We start from the raw sequence: 25,979 nt of genomic DNA, 5'->3' as shown, positions 1-25,979 counted from the left end.
GTGACACTTAATCATAATGGTGTGACATGTCTGCTTGTCACGCCATATGACTTGATTGTCACACCATATGATTTATACTGTATTTAACTACAGATATAACAATAAATAACAAAGTTCCATGTTTCTTTTGTACATTTAAACATTTGTTTTAAACATTTTTACATAAAATGTAATTTAGCTTCATTCAGTGATACTTCAAATTCATCAGACAGAGCAGAAACCCCTTCACAGAAACCTTAACATATTGTTTCAATCTAAACAATATTTTCTCTTTGTCTTAAACTATACATTCCATTTTCTTTTGTCAGCTGGAAAATGACAAGTGCTGAGAGAACGAGAAAGTACAGGGAGAAACTAAACAATGATCCAGCAAGGAGAGAGGAGCCAAAGGGGCGAGACTGCATTTTCTACGAAGAGCAGGAGGTTGTCTGTGGCATAGCAGAACCGCAACAAGGCAGCCGGTTTGCTACCCTCACCAAATACGACTGGCTGATGTACAATACAGTCTAAATGTATAATCTAATCTGATCTAATACTTTTGTACTTTCACTCACTGGACTGGACAGTGGACAGTGGACAGTGTTAAGGTAGGACCCGAGACAAAACTAGCGAAAATAGCTGATCTACAAGCTCTCAACACGTTGTGCTGCGAGAGCTTGTAGATCAGCTATTTTCGGAGTTGCGCAACCCAGCACTCTTTAGCTAGTGGAGATGTGGTGTAATGTCATGATTCCTAATTACATTTGTTCAACACAAAATGCTGTGTTCAAGTTCAGGAGACTTAGGAAAAAAGCAATTTACCTGAATGCTGAGTTCTGTTTCCACTAATTGGTGTTAATAAAATGTTGCCTTGGCTCCAAGTGTGGCTATGCGCCTTATTGTCTCTTTAGGATCCTTCTGCCGTGGGCCGGCAGAAGACTTAGGTGTGCGTAGCATTCCTGTGCACATCCTCATCATCCATCTACTACTACAATTCTTTCTTATCCCATGTTAAAGCCCTACAATAATATCCTGTTCAGAAATATTAAGGCCATGTTATCCTGGGTAATTGTTTAATCAATCAGTAAAGTTCAGTACTCACTAATAGGTAGGTTAAAACACAGTTTGCTTTGACACATGAAGATATGATCATATGGTGTGACACTAAATCATTTGGTGTGACATTCCAAATAGTGAAAAATCATACCTTTATTAATGATTAAACCAAAAAAATGTTTATGGATTACATAGAGAATATTATCAGGAAGAGTCACAAATATTTGTGTAATTTTAGAGAAAGTTTTGACAGAATACATTTAAAATATGTTGTAAGATCATGAACATGGGCCTCACACAGAGTGTTGATTATGAAAAAAATATACAGATATAATTAATTTTCAAAAAACTATAGTGGATCACTGGTTAGTTATGATAAAGGACTTTGATAAAGTGAGTAACTTAAGAAAGATGTACTCCATTTTCATTTTATGAACAATTATTTTCATGTCACACCATATGATGATTTTAGGCACAAGTACAACAAACTGCTGAATAAAGTCTGATTCCAATAAAATATCTAAAAACAAAATGTATTTCCATAAGGTTGAGAGTGAGTAGAACAAAAGTAAATAACTTTTATGCCTGCAATTTAAAGTTTTTTTAAAAACACATTTTTTGGGGCGTCACGTCACTGACCCACATACAGACCCACAGACCCACCCACCCACATACCCACATACCTACACACACGGCCACGTATAGGGAGCTTGTGTTCCACACAGCTCCAAAAGCCATTTTGGGGTGAACTACTCCTTTACAGTACCAAATAGGCTACTCATTATGCAAAATGTCCTATTTCACAAGTTTTCAAATGTATACAACTCACATACAGATAGCAGATCTAAACTCCCAATGCGTGGCATTGTGAGCTTGTAGATCGGCTATTTTCAAATGGTCAAAATGTATATAGGGTTGAAGTGGTTAATGTAGCCTATATTTTGTCATAATAATCAAAATCTACAACTAGTAACTTGATTTTATAAATAAATGTAGTGGAGTAAAAGTAGCCTACAATATTTGCATCCGAGATGTAAGTGGAGTAGAAGCACAAGTATCGAAAATTTGACATAGCCTACTCAAGTAAAGTAAAAATACCTCAGAATTGTACTTAAAAGGACGACTTCAACACTTTTTCAACCTATCTTCATCGGGAGATAAGCGACCGTCAGCTTGCATACACAAAGGCAATGGTAGCCAATCAGGAGGGAATATGGTAAATGGGACAGATCCATGTTGATGACATGACTTTAGAGATACTGTGTACCGCTTTGTGTGATTTTAGAGCAAAATCTGTAGGGGCAGTGTCCAAAAATGTGTTTTTAAAAAATTGTCCAGATGGTGGCGCTAAATGGGACAGATGCATTTTGATGACATGACTGTAGAGATACTGTGTTCCGCTTTGCGTGATTTTAGGCCAAAATCTGTAGGAGCAGTGTCCAAAAATGTGTCTTGCAAGAATTGGCCTCATGGTAGCGCTAGAAGAGTTTGGCATGGATCTGGGCAACGGTGGCAGAGATATGAGTTGGGCAAAAGTGTGACATGATGTGACAGACAGACAGACAGACAGACAGACAGACAGACAGACAGACAGACAGACAGACAGACAGACAGACAGACAGACAGACAGACAGTGGAGGTTTTGATAGTAACTGTGACCTGAAATTCTGCTATTTTATCATGAACATTAGTGAGGACCAATTAGCCAGTAGCTATGCACCTCCCCTAAAAGCTTTTGTCCAATGCTAGCTTAGCAACCGGCAGCTTGCCAAGGCTGTTGCCAAGGCAAACCTTGGCAAGCAGTAAGTTATTCTAAGCTAGCATTGGACAAAAGCTTTTTGGGAGGGGCATAGCTACTGGCTAATTATATGAAGACAGGTTGAAATCATCCTTTACGTACGGTACTTGAGTAAAATGTAGGCCTACTTACTTTCCAACACTGTCCAGGTACGACTCCTACGCGGACCAGGAGGCGGACGATCAGGACGCCTCGTCCCGGGCGTCGGCGACCAACAGGTTCAACTTCACGGAGCGCGACCTGGAGCGCCGCGTCGACTTCGACATGCGCGGCGACGACGTCATCGTCTTCCTGCACATCCAGAAGACGGGCGGCACCACCTTCGGGCGCCACCTGGTCAAGAACATCCGCCTGGAGCAGCCGTGCGACTGCACGCCGGGCCAGAGGAAGTGCACGTGCCACCGGCCCGGCGGCCGCGCCGAGTCGTGGCTCTTCTCGCGCTTCTCCACGGGCTGGAGCTGCGGCTTGCACGCCGACTGGACGGAGCTCACCAACTGCGTGCCCGTGGTGATGAACAAGAGGGACAAGAAGAACGCCAAGGCGAAGGCCAAGAGGTGAGTGAGTGGCGGTGACGAGCAGACACGTGCACACGTAGACGTCAAAGGGGGCTCAAGCCCCTTCCCTTTTATCCATCTGTAAAAAGTGCCCTCTCCAGATCATGAATGCAGTTTTTACTATGGCGAAAGAAATGCAAATTGCAGCATTCAAGAGAATTCTATCCTGAACTTGAATGCAGCATCTTATGTTGAAAGAATTCACCCTTTGTCAGCCTTCTGATTGGTCACTGACTGACCAACCAGCAGGCTCTTTCTGCCTTGTCCCGCCCTGGTTCCGCCTTTTTTACGATGAATTTGCTAAAACATCATTTCTTTTAGAAAATAAAACCATTTCAAAACATGCCCAGTCACTATACTGCAACTGAGAGGCTCCTTTTTACAGAAACCAAGTTTAAAATGAGAATTGAATACACAGAATAACAATAAGAAGCAACTGAATTTCAATGGTAGTGGATGGAGAGAAAGGACTTTTGTCCCACCATGACACAGTAACCAATGGGTGCAAAGAGGGGCGGACAACGGGCGGGACTTGACAAAGGGTGAACAAAGGGTGAAGTGTAGAAGTCCATGCTGTATGCCCCATCTCCAGTATTCACTTGATTATGCTTAGTTCAGTATGGTATCAAGCACCGAAATTAGCCGACCTCCAAGCTCGGAGGTCTGGAGGTCTGCTATTTTCGATATTTTCACCAAAAGGCCTGTTTAGAAATTCAAGCCCATGCCTCTCTAACATTCTCTGCAAGTCCCTGGTGATGAGCACCAAGGATGTGGAGAGTGGAGGCAAACAAGCATCACAGTTCTTTTTTTTATTATTTTCATACTTCTCTGTAACTTTGTAAATATCCTTATACTGCTGTGCTGCCTCCGGGCGACTGCTTTTCCGCCTTGGGATAACAAAGGAAGGTATCTATCTATCTATCTATCTATCTATCTACCGATGTTTCTGGTTGACATTGGCAAATTTCACTCAGGTTTTTTCATCTCACTCATGTCACTTTGTCTGCTGACCTCACTCAGCAACAAAATAAAAAGAAAATAAACCAAAATAAAAGGCAAGCAGTGATCACTCCATGATGTGCACTGCAATGTAGTTTCAAATGCACTACATTGCAGATGCTTTTTTGAGAGTAAAAAACTAAAAAAGAAGAAGAAGACATGCATGACATGCGTGATCTGGGAAGATTGCCCCAGGAAATGTGCCAATCTCAACCCAAAACAACGGTATCTATCTAACTATGTTACTATGCTGGGGTTGAATGCAGTGAACTTATTCCGAATGAGATGACCACAATGAGACAACACCAAACCAGCTGGTCTCTTATCACGACATTACCCAGCCATAGGTACAACTGAAGGAACTCCTGCCAGTCCGTGTCATTTGCTATGCTGGGTTGAGTTCAGTGATATTCCACATTATCACATCATGGGCAGCATTACAACAGTGCAGTCCAGTAAGTCAAAGACAATATAATATTTTTGGGCATTCAACTCCTTGTCTTGTACTGTATACATGTAGAAAATACAAATACTGTATTATTAAACACTAATAGTAAGGTACAGCTACCTCCACCATGACGAGGAGACAGAGAATATGGGCTTTTCTCAGTGGCGTCAGAAAAAGCTAAGGTATGGCAACATGACTGGTGTGTCTTGCACGCGCGCGATGTTGCCATACCTTAGCAACAGGCATGATACATTCTATTTTTCCCCCCGTTTCTACGGTTTCTGGATATGGCAGCCTGGAATTCAAGTGCAGCTAAACTTGGCATGTTAGTAAACGTGCCACAATTAACAATAATACATTGCACCTGTGCAGCTGACTTGCGGAACCTGGGAATATACCATTTTTGTCAAGATGGGGAGAATACTAGTGTGGAGAATTTAATTATAATATGTTAAAGTGACCATTTTGTTAAATGCATTTGTAGTTATTTTACTGTAACTTAACAACATAATAACCAGCACAGATAGAAAAAGAGACATTCGTGGATTTATATTCAAAAGTAACTTTTATTTTCCCCCCCTGGACCCAGGGTATGGCAGCTGCATACCCCTGCCATACCATAATTGACGCCCCTGGCATTTCTCCGCAGCTCATGACCTGTTTCACTTCCCTGTAATTACAGACCCAATGCACTTAAGCTTAATGGAGTAAGGAGCTTAAGAAGGATGGGAGGGGGGGGGGGGGGTTCTGAGGTGTGCTGTTGGCTCATAGAAGCCAATCTGCAATTTAGTTTAGGGTTTATGTTTAGGGAGCCAAGTTCCATATGCTCCTTTAAGGAGGGCTTCGGAAGAGGACTAGGCTACACAGTAATATTTATTTAACTCTTAAGAGTGTATGAATGGACCCAAATGCACCGGTACAGGTCCATTTGGTTCCACTGGCAAGGGTCCATTTGGTTTCATTTGTACTCCCTTCTGAGTGGCGCGTTAATTTGATTCCATTTGTACCGGTATACTATTTGCAGTTAAACTAACACTAACTAGTAAGACGCCTCAGGGTGACATGCGACCTAGGGCGAGGTCGCGCCAATTCTTTGCCATCTGGCCAGTGATGTATATCGGACCAGTTACCCATATATGGAGACCCCTGGTACCCATATGTGGAGATCCATGTACTGTATATGGAGATATGCTGTGAGAGACCAAACATGCTTACTCAGTTATTCGTTATGTGAAAGTCCTATGATGTCTATTACATCTGACATCATACCCTTTTATGCCCATACATGGAGATCCCTGCCTGTAGAACCAGCCGCACAGATATGGGCTGTCTTGGCCATCTGTCTTGGCCATATGGATTCTGTTAGTGTGGTTTGTGGCCGATGTGGCCTCCATATATGGGCATTCCCATATGAAGTACTGTTAGATATGGGCTTAATATTGATGACATCAGGGAACTCCATATATGGGCATAAAAGGGATTCTGTTAGTGTGCCATCACAGTGAAGCCAGAGCGTGATGTCAGAGCGACAAACCCATTCTGGTAGAGTGGTTCCCCTGACATCACAGTTATGTCAGAGCATGATGTCAGAGCGAACAACCCATAGACCTGTGATGTCACAGTGATGTGTCAGGGGAACCACAGTGTCAGGCGTGACCTACAGAGATACGCGGACAAGATGTGCCGGTTTTATTGCGACCTACGCTCGCAATAATGTGGAATTACTCAATGCTGTGTGATTTCGCAGTTGTTTTTTCTGTGTTTTAGCTTATACTGTGTATTTAGCTTTTGATTTTCTGTGCAGTACTTTGTAAACCCCTGAGTTGTAAAACCTGCTATATAAATAAAGTGGATTGGATTGGATTGGAATCCACAGGGTTACATCAACTCTGCCAGAATTGACCTGACAATGGATTGTGTTATGCATGGGCCTTGTAAACTGAAGATATCTCTAAAGTATCAATACTGCAATGTAGAAATACTTACTACAAGTAAAACTCCGGAATACAAAAGTATATCAAATATAATATCATATATGTATACAGTACGTATATAATATCAAAATTTACTTTTTTAACCGCTTTCAACCTGGTGTCCCTATTTTGGGCATAGACAAATATTTTCAAAAATAACAAGCTCACCAAGAGTTGTGAGCTTGTAGATTGGCAGATCTGCTATTGTTGAAAAACTCGGTGCCGCGCTGTGAGCTTGTATATCTGCTAGTTTTCAATAGCTAAAGTATAAAATACTTTTGGGCCCTAGTAACTCAGTCCCACTTCCCGACCCCCCCTTGTGACACCCATGAGGCATGGTAGAACATCTTCGGGAGCTATAGGCAACCCCGATTGGCCCAGAGCCAGAAACACTTTTGACACGTGTAGTGTTCTTCCCGGATGCCATGTTCAATCAAAGGCACAGTGAGTGCGGTCTTTGGAGTGTGTGGAGCGCATGCTTTGAGCAAATACCTTATGCATGTACCGTACTGTGTCTGTTCCTTATGCATGTACCGTACTGTGTCTGCATGAGGCCCGAACACGGCCTCTCTGCTGTCACACTGTCTTAGCGCCCCATCCCACCCCACTGTGATGATGGGGAACTCACTATTTTGTAGCAGTATGGTGCTTGAGCAGTGCACAAATCAAAGGGGGCTTGAACCCCTGCCCTTTTATCCGTCTGTAAAAAAGTACCCTCTCAAGACCATGAATGCAGTTTTTACTTTGGTGAAAGAAATGCAAATGCCCCCTTTCCATGCCATAAGCTGAAGGCAGCAAAATTGCCTGAACTTGAGTGCAGCATCTTATGTTGAAAGAATTGCCCTCTCTTTGTAGAAATCCATGTCGTTACGCCACATCTCCAGTAGGCCCTATTGACTTGATTATTCAGTGTGGTATCAAGTACCGAAAATAGCCGACCTCCAAGCTCACAACGCGTCGCGCTGCGACGCGTTGTGAGCTTGGAGGTCGGCTATTTTTGATATTTTCACCAAAAGGCCCTTTTAGAAATTTCAGCCCCTGTCTCTCTAACATTCTGTGCACGTCCCTGCTTAGCACCCCCCTCATTCAACCCCACTGTGATGATGCACTACAGGGGGAACTCACTGTTTTGTAGCAGTATGGTGCGTGAGTGCAGGCACGCGATGTGCATGTGTGGGTGAGAGCGAGTGGTTACTGTATGTGTGAGCGTGCTCTGGGCGCATATGTGTGTGTGTGTGTGTGTGTGTGTTAGGGCATTCATCAAATATTCGAATATTCGAATATTCAAATACCAAAGTCACTATTCGACGTTGTTCACCGAAGTCGAATATTCGCTTATTTTCTTTATTTTTTATTGTTTTCTCTTAAAAAATATATAGTTTATAAAGCTTGGCTAGATAGGAAGACATAAGAATGCGTTGTCAATGCCCCTGGTGGATGAATTTGTTAATGCTCTATACCAGGGCTTCTCAAACCTTTTTAGGCCCCCAAAATAAATATATTTGAACTGGGGACTCCCACCCTGACAATCACTTGGAATTGTAGGTATTACATTTAATGTGACTCGGTTCCACATATAAATATTGTGAAAATAGCAGATCTACATGCTCACAACGCCTCGCAACGCGAGGTGTTGTGAGCATGTAGATCTGCTATTTTCGCCTCTTGCTTACTTAATATTTGACAGTTTGGCCTGTCCTGTCGAATATTCGACTATTCGAATACTTTGAGGTCGAATAATTCGAATACTAAAAATCACTATTCGTGAATGCCCTAGTGTGTGTGTGTTAGAGCTTAAATCGGGCCTAAAATAGTGAGCCCGGCCCAACCCAGCCCGACAGAATTTCAGCCCGGACCGAGCCCAAGCCCGATACATAATTGACAATTGGAGACCGGCCCAGCCCGAAGACCGACATTCTAAACAACAAGCTTATATGATGCAGACGGCAGCATCCTTTTTTTCCTCATTCAATATTGGTGATTCTTTAAGAACAGTGTCATTCTACCATTTTCCAACTGTCTAATAAAAGACATTGTAGCAAGCACCGTCCTAATTATGGAAGAAAAAAAAACATCGGAGCCTCAATGGAAAACACAGCTGACGGCCGTCGCTAAATCAGGAAGCAGGCGTACAGGCTATTATAGCTACAACATTCACACTACGTCTATAATATTATAGGAAATCCAAAAGTGTCTGTGAATGGTTTCAACGATCTCCTCCGCTCCGCTCTGCCACAGCGAGAAGCACCCACTGGCCAAGCAGCCACCGCCACACACACACACACACACACACACACACACACACACACACACACACACACACACACACACACACACACACACACACACACACACACACACACACACACACACACACACACACACACACACACACACACACACACGGGAGCACACTCTCAACTGAACGTTGCTCAACTGTCTGAACGTTGCGCAGCAGCGCACATACAGTCACACACGCTCAACTGTGTCAAGTTGCGCCGCAGCGGTGCAGCGCAGCTTACACAGTCACAGAGACATCACGTTACCGTGCTGCGCTTGCCTACCGGATTATAAAAGACCGACCCGACCCAAAGCCCGACATATACGTGACAAATTGAGCCCGGCCCAGCCCGCGCCGCGCCGACCCGTCGGGTCCCGTCGGGCTCGGGCTGAACTTTTAAGCTCTAGTGTGTGTGTGTGTGTGTGTGTGTGTGTGTGTGTGTGTGTGTGTGTGTGTGCGTGCGTGCGTGCGTGCGTGCGTGCGTACATGCGTGCGTGTGTAGCTTTCATTTCGGGGGCAATAGCCGCATAATGCAACATTTAATCTTGTTCGTTTTTACTCTGCAAGAAAGAGAGAAAAACACTTTGGTGCGTTTCCTTTTATTTGGGTCCTGATCCCAATCCTTTTCTTTTTATCCTTATCCTTTATTGCTGACAGCGATGATGAAAGAGAGGAACCAGTATGTTAGATATTACTGCAATACAACAATCCCAGCAAGGTTACGGGTAACAGAAGGTCGAGATGTAACACATTAATTACGAGAGCCCTTACATGAGAGGGAAACGGTTTCAGTGCGACTGCTTACTCTTGTCTTTTCAATTCGATCAGAGACCTTCTTAAATGCGTGAAAAGGTCTAGAGCACTTTAAGCCATTTAGGCCTAGAATTAGTTAATGCTTTAACTATTGAAAAATAGCAGATATACAAGCTCACAGCGCGGCACCGAGTGCCGCGCTGCGAGCTCGTAGATCTGCTATTTTTGAAAAAATCATGATTTGTTTTAGCAAGTCTTTGAAAATATCTATTTAAAAGCGAACTTTTGTAACTCAAATATTTGCATCTGGATGGTCCCTGGAACAACATATTTTGAGATGGGGGGTCCGCGGCCAAATACCTGTAGTTTTGGGGGTCCTTGACATGAAAAACAGCTGATTTGATCAAAAAATAGCAGATCTACAAGCTCGCGAGTGCCGTGCTATGAGCTTGTATATCTGCTATTTTTCTATAATAGTTAAAGCATAAAATAACGGTTAAAGTGGTTAAAATCTAACGCGACTCGGGCGCGTTCCAGATCTTTGATGGTTAAAAAAGAAGAAGAATTCCACAAGTCTTGGCAGGTGCACAAAAAGCCAACAGCAATGTGCCTTAACAATGGCGTGCAGATGAAGAGGGCTGATTCTATACTAAGTTCTTAGGCCTATAAATCACATGGACGGCATTGGACTTATGGGACTGCGCTCAGGCAAGGATCAAAAATCACGCCCACACTTAAAAAAAAAAAAGCTAGAATCAAGGCTGTTACTGTAGGCTGGTACTGTACTCTTTCATAACACTATATACAGTACATCTAATTTTGTACATAAAGAACCATTTCACCTCTGGGACAACCAGATCTTGTTTTATTGTTGTTTGGGACACGATCAACACAATCCTGAGTTATTTTTGGTGTTCAATCTGTGTTGTTAGATATTTTAGTATTTCAGCATGCTACTAAGAATCATATGATGCATTTTGCATCATATGATGCTTTGTGGCATGCAGAAATATGATGCATTTTGCATCATATGATGCTTTGTAGCATGCTGAAATACTAAAATATCTAAAAACACAGATTGAACACAAAAAATAACTCAGGATTGTGTTGATCGTGTCCCAAACAAAAAATACAATACGATCTGGTTGTCCCAGAGGTGGAATGGTCCTTTAAAATATTTTCATCTTCAACAATGGTTCTCAACGTGGGCTCTGGGGACCCCCAGGGATCCTTGAGGGGGTTCCAGGGCGTTTACATTTAAAATATGGCATCGAAATAAGTTCCGATGCGATTCGTACGATGCATTTTGAGCTTGTAGATCTGCTATTTTTGAGGGGTTGAGGAGGGGATCTTGGAAGATTTCAGAAATCTCGCAACGATTGGGTCATTTTTAAGAACACAAATCCTCTGTTATGGTGGTCCTTGGCACAACCTTCTTTCAGACGGGGTTATGCTGCCAAATGCATGTTTGAGAACAACGGTTCTACAACATCGTTGGCACATAATCTATAATCGAGCTGTGAAATATTATTTCGCAGTTCCTTTATGAAATTGCAGTGAATTAGCATAGTGTCTCAAGTGACTCAAGATTCATCATATCTATTTTGATCCCCATTACAGCTGTAGTAGATTAGATATTATCATGATTGATTATGTGTGACGTTATTTGAGTAGATCATGTGTTCATTGATTATATTAATATCTAGTTCTTTTGATACATCATTGATACTGGATATAGCTTGTAGGAGTCTAGATGTCTCACTAGGACTGCGTAGCTAGTGTTTTGGTAAAGCCTATCTTGTTATGGTACATCTTGTCCCTGAAAATACTGTGGTGGAATTCAGATCAATCAATAATCAATGAGAAAAATGAGGATCAAGACAATGTATTAGGTGGTGGTATGGTGGTTAATGCTTTATTATGTAACATGATATCATGGACAGAAGTACAGTTTAACACTCTGGTAAGTGGTAAAGTAGTTCTGCCAAGAATAATGGTCAAACACTAGAGTTATACTGTGTGGCTCCAAGGCCTCTGGGACGAGCTGTACCATAACAAGATAGGCTTTACCAAAACAATAGTTACTCAGTCGGTCCTAGTGCACATCTAGACTATTACAAGCTATCAATGATGTATCATAAGAACTAGATATTAATATAATCAATGAACACACGATCAACTCTAATATGTCACACATAATCAATCATGATAATATCTAATCTACTACAATGCCACTGTACTGTGTACAGAATACCTGGGGGTCATACAGAACATTGATCCCTATAGCAGCCAGCATGTCCATCCCGTACCTGCAGAAGTGCTCTTGAGCAAGAAACCGAACTTCAGAGTTTCCACACATTTTTACCAATTCATTTCCAAAACTTTTCCAAAACTTTTCCAGAATATTTAACCCAATTTCCAGGACTATATAACAATAATTCAGCTCAATAACAGGTCGCTTACTCCTAGTCGCAATGCCCAAAGACAGGTAGTGTATGCCAGTGGTTCTCAACCTTTTCAGGCCGTGACCCCCGAAATAATCATGTTTTAACTGGGGACCCCAGCACCCTGACGAGCACTAAGAGTTGAGGAATTTTGTATAACATGGTTCTATTGTGAAAATAGCCGATCTACATGCTCACAACGCCTCGCGTTGCGAGGCGTTGTGAGCATGTAGATCGGCTATTTCTGCCTCTAATATTTGACAATTTGGCCAATGTTTAATTTGTCATTTCAGAGGTATTAACAAAATCAATAACCAAAGACAATGCATAGCTATTTTTTCCAGGACCTTCCAGGACCCTTGATCAATTCCAAAACTTTTCCAGTACTGGAAAAATATTTGTCTCATTTCAAAATATTTCCAGGAATTTCATGACCGTGGGAACCCTGGAACTTGTACTGCAACAAATGCAGATGCCCTATGAACAAATCCAAAATGGTATCCATGGCAATAGGATCAGGAACTGCCTGCTGGTGTGTGCAGAGCCTCCATCTGTTTCCTTTAGACCCCCAAGTCATTGCACAGTCACCCTAAGCATGATGTAGCATGTAAGCCAGATGGTTGCCAGACCATTAGATAGATACGTCTGGGGGAATAGCTATTGAAAAGTTGTGGAAAAAAAAGGAAAAAATGGTCTGACGAACATATGATTTTACCAACCACGAACCTCCTTAGACTAACCACGAACATCCTAGATTCAGGGTTCCCACGGTCATGAAATTCCTGGAAATATTTTGAAATTAGAAAAATATTTTTCCAGTACTGGAAAAGTTTTGGAATTGATCAAGGCGTTGATCGCGAGGCGTTGTGAGCATGTAGATCGGCTACTTTCACAATAGAACCGTGTTATACAAAATTCCTCAACTCTTAGTGCTCGTCAGGGTGCCGGATCCCCAGTTAAAATATGATTATTTCGGGGGTCACAGCCTGAAAAGGTTGAGAACCAATGGCATACACTACCTGTCTTTGGGCATTGAGCATAGGAGTAAGCGACTTGTTATTGAGCTGAATTATTGTAATATAGTATTCATAGACTTATGAGCGTTGAATGTTTCGTGGTCACTTTATGTATATATTCTTCTTTTTTGCAATAGCTTTTCGGCACTTTGTGTTTTTTTTTTTTTTTTTTTTTTGTGCTTGCTCTTTGGACTGTACACTACAGTACTCTTTTTCTTTTTCTTACTTCTTTGTAACTTGTAACCTTAAACTGCTGTGCTGCCTCTGGGCAACTGAATTTCCCCCGTGGGATAATAAAGATATCTATCTATCTATCTATCTATCTATCTATAGACTACCTTTCATACGAAATAAAATGATCGATTCTGGTAGACCAGGCAGTCACAATTCATTCTGTTACATGCCGATCTACAAGCTCACAACGCCTCGCCCTCGTGCTGCGAGGCATTGTGAGCTTGTAGATCGTCTATTTTTAGCAAAGAGCTTTGGTGTAGAGGGTGGAAAAGAGCAGACTAAGTACAGGGTGAAAGGTCAAGTAATGACGGTTAAAGTGGTTAAATATCTGAAAACACAAATTGACATGAATCCAAAATACACTGATGATTGTGCTGTCAAATGATGAAACTATATGGAATGTATGAACAGGTTGTGGGGGTCCCTGCTTCACCTCTCTCTCAACTAATGGGGTCCTTGGCCTGAAAACGTTGAAGACCCCTGATATAAACTATCATCTGAGTTTCTGGAGTTGTGTCTTTGAGCCGCAGAGATTAGACATTATACTTCTGCCCTTCCTTGCTGTCTCCTCCCGTCGGTCTCCACTTTCATCCCTTCCTTGCTCACATAACACGTGCGACATGTGTTAGATCTACCCATCTCTCCAGAGAAGCTGTCTCCCGCAATGTCTCCCTCTGCACGCCACAGTCACAGCCCCACACACACATTTAATCTATTTAGACCGGGTGCGTAATATTATTTTATGCTTTAACTATTGAAAAATAGCAGATTTACAAGCTCTCTTGTAAACCTGCTATTTTTGAAAAATCATTGAAAATGTTTGCAAATCTTTGAATATTTGTAACTCAAATATTTGCTTCTGGGGGGTCCCTGATACAAAATATTTTGAGACGGGGGTCGGTGGCCAAATACATATAATTCTAGGGGTCCTTGACATGAAAGAGTTTGAGAACCACTGACGTAGAAACAAGTGTTTAAAAAAAAAAAAAAAAACTTTAGAAGACACAAGGATTTAGAAGACACTTATAGAATCGGGCCAAAATCGGGTCAAAATTCAAATGTTGACGATTTAAAAAAACAATAGCAGATCTACAAGCTTGTAGATCTTGTAGATGGCTATTTAAAAAAAAAAGTTGAAGCATAAAATAATAATGTGCAATACTGCGTACCCGTTCCAAATGGGTTAATTGGCATGCCATCGGTCAGCCGGCTCCCATGGTGCCCGGCCCAGGGTGGTGCCACAGCATTCGTGTCACAGTGGGTCCTTAAACACATTCAGAACGGGTAGTACACATTATTGTGTATCATTATTTTATGCTCTAACTATTGAAAAATAGCAGATATACAAGCTCACAAGGTTTTTTGAAATGTCAGCAATCTTGCCAGTCATCGTCAAAGAAAAGGTCCTTTTCACTTAACTGGAGCTCAGTTAGTCTGTTCTTGAGAGACTACTATGTCAGTGGTTCTCAAACCTTTTCATGTGAAGGACCCCCAAAATGATATTTATTTGGCCACGGACCCGCATCTCAAAATATTTAGTTCCAGGGACCACCCAGAAGCAAAATCTGAGTTACAAACGTTCGCTTTAAAAATACATATATTCAAAGATTTGCACACATTTTCACAACTTTTTCAAAAAAATTGTAGATCTACAAGCTCGCAGCGCGGCACTCTTGTAGATCTGCTATTTTTCAATTGCTAAAGCATTCAATAATCCTAGGCCTAAATGTGTTAAACTGCTCTTGGGCAGACGGCCGTCCGACCTGCTGCCCTGCTCTCTCTCTCTCTCTCTCTCTCTCTCTCTCTCTCTCTCTCTCTCTCTCTCTCTCTCTCTCTCTTTCTCTCTCTCTCTCTGTCTCTCGCTCCCTCCTTGGCTGCCAGGGAGTGTATAACCTTATTAGTGACCTCATTATTTCAGATCAGAGGCAAGAAAGTGGCGATCAGCCTGAGACTAATTAGTCCTCTGCACTTCAGTCTGCACACTACAGGGAACCCACGTTTTTTTTTAACTTGGCAATGGCGCGCTATCACCAGAGAAATGTACAGTGGGGTGTAAGGAACGCCCGCAAGGTACAAAGGCGTGTTCATTTTGACAGGAAATGTTTTATAAAAATCTTGTATGGATGGCTGTGATCAGGGACGAGCTGGGCCCCTGATTCAGCCTGGGAAAAAGAGTTGGAGAGGCCCTCATTGCGCGCTATAGAGAGAGATCTCTCTGAGAGATCTCTCTCTATAGCGCAGCTGCTACTCAAAGATTTGCCATTTCAGATCATGACAAGTGACAAGCCAGTGGGCCAATTACATGAGTTATATTTCGTCGTTGTCGGGTGGAAACCTTGTATGTCCAAAATCGTTTGTTTTGTATTTATCATTTAAAAAATGAATTAAACTAGTGAAAACAGCCGATCTACAAGCACACAACGCCTCGCGGTGCGAGGTGTTGTGTGCTTGTAAATCGGCTGTTTTCACTACTTTTGTGCGACGGCCTTGTATGATGAAGCAGGGCTTTGCTTTGCGAAAAAAATGTACACATTTGAAACTTGGAGATACGAGGTTTCTGCCCGACAGTTACGATTTACTTTGTTGGCCGCCTAGCCCCCAAAATGGAACGAAGGCCGATATTTTATTTTACATTTTTTCCTAATGGCCGGACTGGACCGGCTGGGAATGAACCGGCCGTTCGGGAGGTGGCCCGCTTTTCCCAATGGCCAGCACGTCCCTGGGTACAAAGGCAGTGTTCATTTTGACAGAAAATGTTTTATAAAAATCTTGTATGGATGGCCGTGATGGCATCGCAATGCCTGATTCAGATTTATACTTATACCCGTGTGTCGAAAATATCTACAAAGAGTGTGAGACAATGAACTTGTAGATCTGCTATTTTCGGATCCAAACATAAATTGACTTGTCTTATAGTTCTCTGGATCTCGTCCCCCGTCTAGTCTAGTTTTTATTAGTTGACGACATTTAGTATGAAAACCTTGCAGATCTTGTCTGTCTGTGCGTCATGTCATGCTCCATATATGGCCAAGACATCTCCTTATATGGAGCTGACCAATACCTCTACATCTGACCTCACTGACACCTCATGTCAGGCTCCATATATGGCCAAGACATCTCCATATATGGAGCTGGCCATTACATCTGACCTCCAGTTATGGATATAGCTGACCTGTTCTGACATCACAATGATGACTCGACCAGCCAGATTAATGGTTTAACTCCTGCTTCTTAACTGTGCTGTATTAAGAAGCTCTGAATATTTCCGTGCGAAGCGAAGCGACCTCGCCGCTTCCCGCCGCGGCTCACCCTTAGGGCGTCTTACTGGTACTAGTCTTAGTTGTAGTCATCGCTTCGTTTTTATTTTTCGTTTTTCGGAGGCAGATGTTGAGTTTTCTCGCTCTGAGGTACGAGCTGTGTCTTCACACTTCTTTGAGTGAGACCATATGAGCTTCTGCACACCTCCATCTAACCTGCTTTCAAAAATACCTACCTGTTGATAACATCTAGCCTGCTGTTAAAAATAGCTATCTGTGACAGTCTTGTTATAAGGTGAGCAACATGAAAGGGACTACACCATGAATTTCAAATTTGTAAATGTATTCTTGTTTTTCGGTCTTCCCAGTGTCTCTTCCAGCCCCAAAAAACTTTCATTTCAGTGATTTTCTGAATAGGCGTGTCTGAACGGTACTCTTTTGAAATCTGCCCTCAGTCTATAGGTCACATTGGGCTCATTTCCTATTTGGGCCCCCTCGAGAAGGGGGCGGTACTTTTTGGGAGGCTATATTCTATTGAGACTATGGGGTGGACGGGGTATAGTGGTGCTAAAATTGGAACAATACAGGGAAGATTAGCATGGTGCCATGCTCAAATTGGAACGATACAGAGAAGCTTAACCTGTATAAAAAACGTATTATGGACCAATATTGATATATATTTATTTATGATCAATCAATGGATTCGAATGGTAACTTACAGTATCACGTTTAGCTTATGCGAGCTGCACTGATCAAAAGCCATTAAATATGTCTCAAAAGACTGCTTCCAGCAAGTCCACTGCCGGTTCACATAACAGCACTTGTAGTAGACCTTGACAAAGGAGGATGCACAACACAAGTGCACAATGCAAAAACTCAGAGTGCTTACAGTGCTCACGTCGGCATATTATGAAATTCAACCTCACGGGCAAGACATAATCTTGGCCCAGAACTGAGAGTAAAGATGATTGCTTTTTCATTTTAGGTATTTAGGCTAATGTTCCTGTTCAAATTAATACAATTTGTTTCCATTTCTACAAGCAATCCATTTGTAGTGGGTAAAAGCGTACGATACAAGGTTCTCATGACTCGAGATCAGGTGTAAGCCAGGTGCCAGTCTATTAACATTATGGAGAGGAAAAACCGTGGTGTAATACAGAGGTCTTCAACGTTTTCAGGCCAAGGACCCCTTAGTTGAGAGAGAGATGAAGCAGCAACCTTTTCATAGATTCCATATAGTTTCATTGTTTGGCAGCACAATCATCAGTATATTTTGGATTCGTGTCAATTTGTGTTTTCAGATATTTAACCACTTGAACCGTCAATAATTAATAAACTTGACCTTTCACTCTGTACTTAGTCTGCTCTTTTTCCCCTCTACACCAAAGTTATTTGCGGAAAATAGCCAAGCTGTGAGCTTGTAGATCTGCTATGTTTGGCTAAAGTTATCAGAATATGGACGCTATAGGGTTCAAGTGGTTAATATAAAAAAGGAGAAAAAAGTTTCATTCACTCAAAGATTTGGAGGACCCCCTGTAGTAACTCTGGGGACCCCATGTTGAAGACCCCTGCATGATGTAATATATTATTATTAGTATTTGACATATACTGGGAATCATGGAAAAAGTAAAAAAAAAATCATTTGTTACTTTTTCTTTTCTCAATATGTCCTTTATTTCATACGCACGCACGCACACGCACACGCACACGCACACACACACACACACACACACACACACACACACACACACACACACACACACACACACACACACACACACACACACACACACACACACAGCACGCACGCACACACTCACAGCACCAGGCCGTTCAGTTCAGGACAGGACAGTGAGAAACGATGCTTTATATTCCTGTGAGATATCCCAACGGATCTTGCGTAATCTCCACACTAAGAAAGATTAGGGGACAGTCGAACACCGGTTTTATTATCTGGGGGAAGGGGGGGGGGAGGGGGGGGGGGGGGGGGTGGGGGGGGGGGGGGGGGGGGTTGGTGGAGGATTAGAATTGGAGTTCCAGATTTTCGCTGCAAAAACCTGTCAACTGCAAATCAACAGTTTCTATTCCAAACTAAGGCTATTTGGGGAACCTAGTTTCGTAAATGTGTTAGCCACACAGCAGCAACAGCTATGGGACTTGTTCCAATACTTTTTTCGACAACAGTGGACACTCCTGGACAGGGGCGTCACAAGGGGTAGGAAAGTGGGACTGAGTTACCAGGGCCCAAGGTGGTGGAGGGGCCTTAATTATTTTATACTTTAGCTATTGAAAAATAGCAGATATACAAGCTCACAGCGCGGCACCGAGTGCCGCGCTGCGAGCTTGTAGATCTGCTATTTTTGAAAAGTCGTGAAAATTTGGGCAAATCTTATATGTATTTTTTAAGTGAACATTTGTAACTAAAATTTTGCTTCTGGGGGGTCCCTGGAACTAAATATTTTGAGATGGGGCTGTCCTTCACATGAAAAAGTTTGAGTATCACTGACATGAAAACATCATTTTCTTGGCACACATTTTCAAGATTTTTCAAAAATAGCAGATCTACAAGCTCGCAGCACTGTGAGCTTGTATATCTGCTATTTTTCAATAGTTAACATTCATGGGGGGCCCCGCAGTGAATCCTTGTACCCAGGGCCCAGAATTTGGTGTGACGCCCCTGCTCCTGGATGTGAGCTATATTTGTTTTACAAGTACCACCTGTACCATACCATGTTTTTTTTGTGGTCTTGGGACTTTTCATGGGATATGTTGACAAGAAAAACAAATCTCCCACCGCGTTATCTGTCACGTATCGTGTCATTTAGCATGCCCCAATTTTGCACGACCGGAGTAGTTTCTGTACTTTTTTCCCTCTGCAGTCTACGCCAAATGTCTTTGGCTGGAAATAAACGATCTACAAGCTCATAACTAAGGCTGGGCGATATTAGGAAAAGCTTCCGTATTCGATAACGTTGTTGAATACCTCGATATCGATATTATTCACGATATTAGTGAAAACAATTGCATTATTACGGTATATCGTTTTTAATGTTTTTTTCTGCTTTAGGTCCACTGCCTGCCTAACCCAGATAATTAATAACATATCCATGCATGCACACTGCACAGTACACATAGAATAAAGAAATGAAATGCCTTATTTTCATTTTCCAACAATGGTTTTATTGAAATAACCACACCTGGTTACAGATGGACTGCTTTTTTGCATTTGTTAAAGGTGTATTCAGTGATAATGAAAGTGGCCGGGGGTCATCTTGTCACATCGTGGAAATGTTTAGTTTTTTATAGATTTTCTACACCATTATAATGTTCTCGTTTTGATCATTAGACCCAATCACTGAATATCAGTAGTCCTATGTCTCCAGCTTCAGGATATGTATGATACTGATTTACTACAAGACTGTGGCATTTTATGAGTTCAGTAGTTTACAATCTAGCCATTTAGCAGACGTTCTTAATTCAGAGCGACTGTGGTTCTCAAAACTTTTATTTTGACCATCTTAACTAAACATCATAACATAACTACGGCCATACTCTACCCTGATTGGTCGAGGACTGGCTGGCCACCTCTGAAAACGGAATCTAGCTATGCTCGCAACACGGGCCATGGTGGAAGTCCTTATATGGTCAGCAGCACACATTATAGTGTGGAGAATAAATGGAAAATGTACCAATTGTATTTTTATTTGAATGAAATACAATCACTGAATATACCTTTAAGTGCAGGCATAGTGTGTTTTAATTAATTTGACACATGCACCAATACCTAATTTCAAGCCGTCTTCGTCGATATGTATACTTCGCATGTTGATACCTCGATATCGATATTTTTCCGATATATTGCCCAGCCTTACTCATAACCCATCGCAACAGGATGCATATAGCTTGTAGATCTATTCTTGACAACGTTCCCCCCAGAATAGGGATGCAAGGATTCAGGTGGTTAAAAAAAGGCCTTTTCAGAACACTCTTAGCAGGCACAGTGCACACATAGACATCAAAGGGGGGCTCGAGCCCCTGCCCTTTTAACCGTCTGTAAAAAAGTGCCTCTCCAGACCATGAATGCCGTTTTCACTATGGTGAAAGAAATGCAAATGTCCTCTTTCCATGCCATATCTGAAGGCAGCAAAATAATTGCCTTGTCCAAACTCTCCTGAACTTGAATGCAGCATCTTATGTTAAAAGAATAAGAATTGCCCTCTCTATGTAGAAATCCATGCTTAGTTCAGTGTGGTATCAAGCACCGAAAATAGCCGACCTCGCGTGTGCTGCGACGCGTTGTGAGCATGGAGGTCGGCTATTTTCGGTATTAGCCCTATTCACGGCCCGCCCACTCAGCAAATTTCTCAAGCAACTTCCTAGTGCTGACGTCAGTTTAGAAGGGGATATTAATACAGAAATAGCTGGACTTAAAGCCAACAAAATCATAATTTCGAACGGTAAAGTAAATTATAATGCTTTGTGCCTTTTACTATCTTGTGTTCTTGATCATGCTAGCCGTATTTTATACTTTACTATTCGGAAATTGCATTAAATTTGCGTTGTGTTAACTCTATGGGCTTTTAGCAGTGTTTTACCCTTCAAAACGTGACTTCAGCACCAGGGGGATGCTGAGTGGGCAGGCCGTGAATAGGGCTAATTTTCACCAAAATGCCCTTTTAGAAATGTCAGCCCCTGCCTCTCTAACATTCTCTGCACGTCCCTGGACTCTCAGCATGCTGGCCGTGAAAACACAAACAGCTTGAGATTCCCGGCGTTTCATGATTTGTTTAATTAAAAACAGGATTTCTCTTCAGAGGCAGACAAAATAGGAAAAGATGCAAACTTGCACAGCAAAAAAAATATTCCGGGAGGAGCCATCCGGCGCGGTTAGTGGTGCCGGCCGGGTTCCTTGAGGAGTGGCCCAGCGCGCACTTCACAAAGCTGCAAAGATTAACATGTCAGGCAAAGGTTAGGGCTAAGACTCTAAAGCTGCTAAGCCGCAAACGGCAGGTTGTGTGTGTGTGTGGGTGTCGGTGTGTGTAAGTGCATGACGTGTGATGTGTGTGTGTGTGTGTGTGTGTGTGTGTGTGTGTGTGTGTGTGTGTGTGTGTGTGTGTGTGTGTGTGTGAGAGTGTGTGAGTGTGTGAGTGTGTGTGTGTGAGTGAGTGATTCGCGGCTACGTTTGGAGTGTTTTTTAAACCCAAAATGCACTCATTGCGCATCAGTGATTTTCTGGAGGCCTCGTTTTTTTTCTTCTCTCCTTCCTAATTAGTTTCGACAAAGTGGGCCTCAGCAAAAAATAAAATAAAAATAAATAAAGAAAAGATGCACCCTTGCTCAGTGGTGTAAAGTAACATTGACACAAGTACTGTACTTAAGTACAGTTTTGAGGTATTTGTACTTTATTTGAGTGTTTCCAGTTTTCAGTACTTTTACTTCTACTCCACTACATCTCGGATACAAATATTGTACTTTTACTACACTACAATTATTTGAAAACTTTAGTTACTAGTTACTTTTCAGATATAAATGATTATATATTATAAAACATACATTAATCCACTTTAGCCCTATTCTATACCTTTGCTATTTTCAAACATTTTCTACCTTTACTTTTAGTACTTAAGTGCATTTTGATGCCAATACTTTCTTACTTTTACTCAAGTACATTTTGAATTCTGGACTATTACTTGTAAGGGTGCCCTCACACCAAAATACCTAGAGTGAATCCACCAGTGCATCTCAATGAGAATGGAGCGTTTTTTTGCAGAAATCCTCTACTGGCAAAAAAACGCTCCATTCTCATTGAAATGCTTTGGCGGATTCCACTCTAGGTATTTTGGTGTGAGGGCACCCTAACGGAGTATTTCTACATTGCAGTACATAGTGGAGGTTGGCTATTTTCGGTGCTTGATACCGCACTGAACTAAGCATGGATTTCTGCATAGAGAGGGCAATTCTTATTCTTTTAACACCAAGATAATGCATTCAAGTTCAGGAGAGTTTGGACAAGGCAATTCTTTTGCTGCCTTCAGATATGGCATGGAAAGAGGGCATTTGTATTTCTTTCACATAGTAAAAACTGCATTCATGGTCTGGAGAAGGCACTTTTTTTACAGACGGTTAAAAGGGCCGGGGCTCAAAAACTTTTACTCAAGTAAAAAATGTGAGTACCTTTTCCACCACTGCCCTTGCCACTCCGTGGCTCGCTGATAGCCCGGACAGCCCGTCTACCTAGAAATATTTCTCATTTCCCTCAACTGCATACCCGTGTCCCAGGAGCATTTCCTTGCCTGCCCAGAATAGCATCCCATATCTGAGAGCTGTGCAGATCACAGAAGCAGCTAGTAGCCCACTCCCCATCATCTCTTTCTCCTCTGTTTTCCCTGTCTCCCGGTTCTCCTCCCCCTCCTCCCAGTGGCGCCAGTTCAGCAAAAGCTAGGGTATGCAAAGTCCTCATGGAAAATAGGCATTACATTTTGGATAACACGGTTCTGTTGTGAAAATAGCAGATCTACATGCTCACAACGCCTCGCGCTGCGAGGCGTTGTGAGCGTGTAGATCGGCTATTTTCACAATGTCTGAAAAAGAAACCCCCACTTTTGTCAGTTTTTACACAGGTTCTACGGTTTCTTGAGCTGGATATGGCAGCATGGAAATGGTTTTTCAAGTGCAGCTAAACTTAGCATGTTAGTAAACGTGCCACAATTGACAATAATGCATTGCACCTGTGCAGCAGACCTGCGGAACCTGGGAATATACCATTCTGTCAAGATGGGGAGAATACAAATGTGGAGAATATAATTATAATACCTTGTTAACGTGACCATTTATGTTTACATTTAGCATTTGTAGTTATTTTACTGTAGTTTAACAACATAATAACCTGTGCAGATAGACAAAGAGACATCATGGATTTATATTTAAAAGTGACTTTTATTCCCCCCCCCCCTGGACCCAGGGTATGGCAGCTGCATACCCCTGCCATACCCAATTGACACACCCAAAAAAAATAATCTCTCAGTTGAACACATTTAAATGTGTGAACTTTTCCACCCATTTTATATGAGTACATTTATATATGGGATATATGTAGTCCCAAGTCAAATCTACATTCAATGCAATGCATGTTGTTCAATTAGTCCAACTCATTTTCATTAACTTAAGCCAAGTTAATTATATGAACTTAATTAATTTACGTTTGTCCAACTCAAACAAATGTTAACGTAAATGTGTTGGTTCAACTCATTTTTATGGAATTAAGCTAAGATAAATAAAATACTTTTACATTTACATAAGAAGAGTTCGGTTTCAGGTTTTCTTCTGGATGATTTGTTTCAAGTTTTACAATATCAACATACAGATGCATAATGGATATATGCAATAGCAGTGATTATTGAATAATCAGAACATTTAAGAGAGAAAACCAACGCAATAACCTCAAAGTTACCATGAGTTCTTCTCTTTTAGCCTAGCATGGGGAGGGAGCTCAAGCTTAAACTAGCAGCCTAGCAGTTAGGGTTAGGGTTTAGGCTCAAATACTGACAAATCAAATTCTGACATATGACAGTCATCTTGCCAAGGCAGGACACATTGATATGATACATTTAGCATTTTTAGCTCCCGAAAGCTTAAACATTTCCCTGAAAACCTAGAAAAATGCTGTTCCCAGCATGCTTTGCATAACATGTGACCAACTTATTTGACCAATCAAGGGAAAGGGCTGGAGTCACTTCTCAGATCTGTAAAATGTACTTAATAAATTGAGTTGGATTCAAACAATATTCTCAGAATGATTTCAGCCTTAAAAACTACTCAATAAAATTGGTGAGAGGCGTGGTTTATGGGACTCTGGGGAGTTTTCATTGGAACTCATTTTCAATGTGTTTTTAAATTCCATTACTAAGATTTGAGTTACATGAATGTAATATAAATGCATAATGTTAAATGAATAGATTTTGTATAAGCACTATTAATTACATTTGAGTTGGAACAATTTAATAAAAATGCATATATTGTAAATGTATATATTTAAGGTAAGCACGATTAATATTTGTTCAGTTACATCAATTCAATACATTTGCAATATTATAATTAAATACATTTAAATAAAGCCACATAATGTAAATGTATCACATCTGGCACTATTAATAATATTGAGTTATATCAATTAAATGTATATGCTTATGCCTTGAAGTGAAGTAATAAATAAAGCAAACATAATTTATATGTGTCACATTTATAGGGGGTTGAATCAGTTTTTTGGGTGCACCCATGCCTCCTCCTCTATTTTCTGCTTTTCTTGTTGGGTCCCTTTACACCCCAATCTCTCACTCTCAGGGTTTGATTTCTTCACCACTTAAGCCCTATATACGTCGTTGTATGACAAATAGCAGAAATAAGCAATCTACAAGCTAAGAATGCAGCGTGGAAGTAATAATACATAAAAAAGTATCGAAAACGGTATCGAAAAAGGTATCGTATCGATTCCCAGGTATCGAAAAAGGTATCGTATCGATCAGAGGTGAACGATACCCATCTCCGCGGCGTTGAATTTTTTTGGGACCCATAAAATATCCCTGGACTCATCCGAAAAACTCTTCTGGGGTCCCGGGACTCATTACATTAAAAACCTATTAACATCACTGTATCTGTGTGGCTGTTCAGATATAGAGATCTCCATGTATGGGCATAAGATATATTGTATGGGAACCACTCTTACAGAATCCCTTTATGCCCATATATGGAGATTCCTGATGTCATCAATATTAATCCCATATCTAACAGGACTTCATATGGAAATGCCCATATATGGAGGAAGACAGCCCATATCTGTGTGTCTGGTTCAGACAGGGATCTCCATGTATTGGCATAAAAGGGATGTACTACAGTACATGGATCTCCATATATGGGAAACTGGTCGATATACATCACTGGCCAGATGGCCAAGAATTGGCGCGGCGAGGTCGCACATGTCGCCCTGAGGCGTCTTACTAGTGATATTATCCGACATAAATAACAAACATATCAAACAGGCTACATTTCCAATGTAGTTGGCCAATAACATAAATGATCAGAGAGGGTGATATCAAAACCAGAGGCATGAATCCCTCCCTCCAACCCAATCCTTCTCTCCCTGTCTGTCTGTCTGCAGTGGCGTCAGTTCAGAAAAGCTAAGGTATGGCAA

The 25,979-nt window shown here is 41.6% G+C and overlaps 1 protein-coding gene across 1 annotated transcript in view; it reads left to right on the top strand.

Moving 5' to 3' along the window:
- LOC308280358 (heparan-sulfate 6-O-sulfotransferase 3-B-like) overlaps positions 1-25,979 on the top strand; it is a gene marked incomplete at both ends in the record, with an annotated part of 60,647 nt that overhangs the window by 1,374 nt on the left and 33,294 nt on the right. The window contains one exon of the mRNA XM_080720620.1: positions 2,983-3,387. Coding sequence (XP_080576746.1) covers positions 2,983-3,387 — 405 coding nt within the window. The remainder of the gene's footprint in view (positions 1-2,982; positions 3,388-25,979) is intronic.

The sequence above is a fragment of the Nannobrachium achirus genome (genome assembly GCF_963921795.1).
Source record: "Nannobrachium achirus genome assembly, chromosome: 24".
Classification (NCBI taxonomy): domain Eukaryota; kingdom Metazoa; phylum Chordata; class Actinopteri; order Myctophiformes; family Myctophidae; genus Nannobrachium; species Nannobrachium achirus.
The sequence above is the reverse complement of the archived record's forward strand: the minus strand, read 5'-3'. Positions and strand labels throughout refer to the sequence as shown.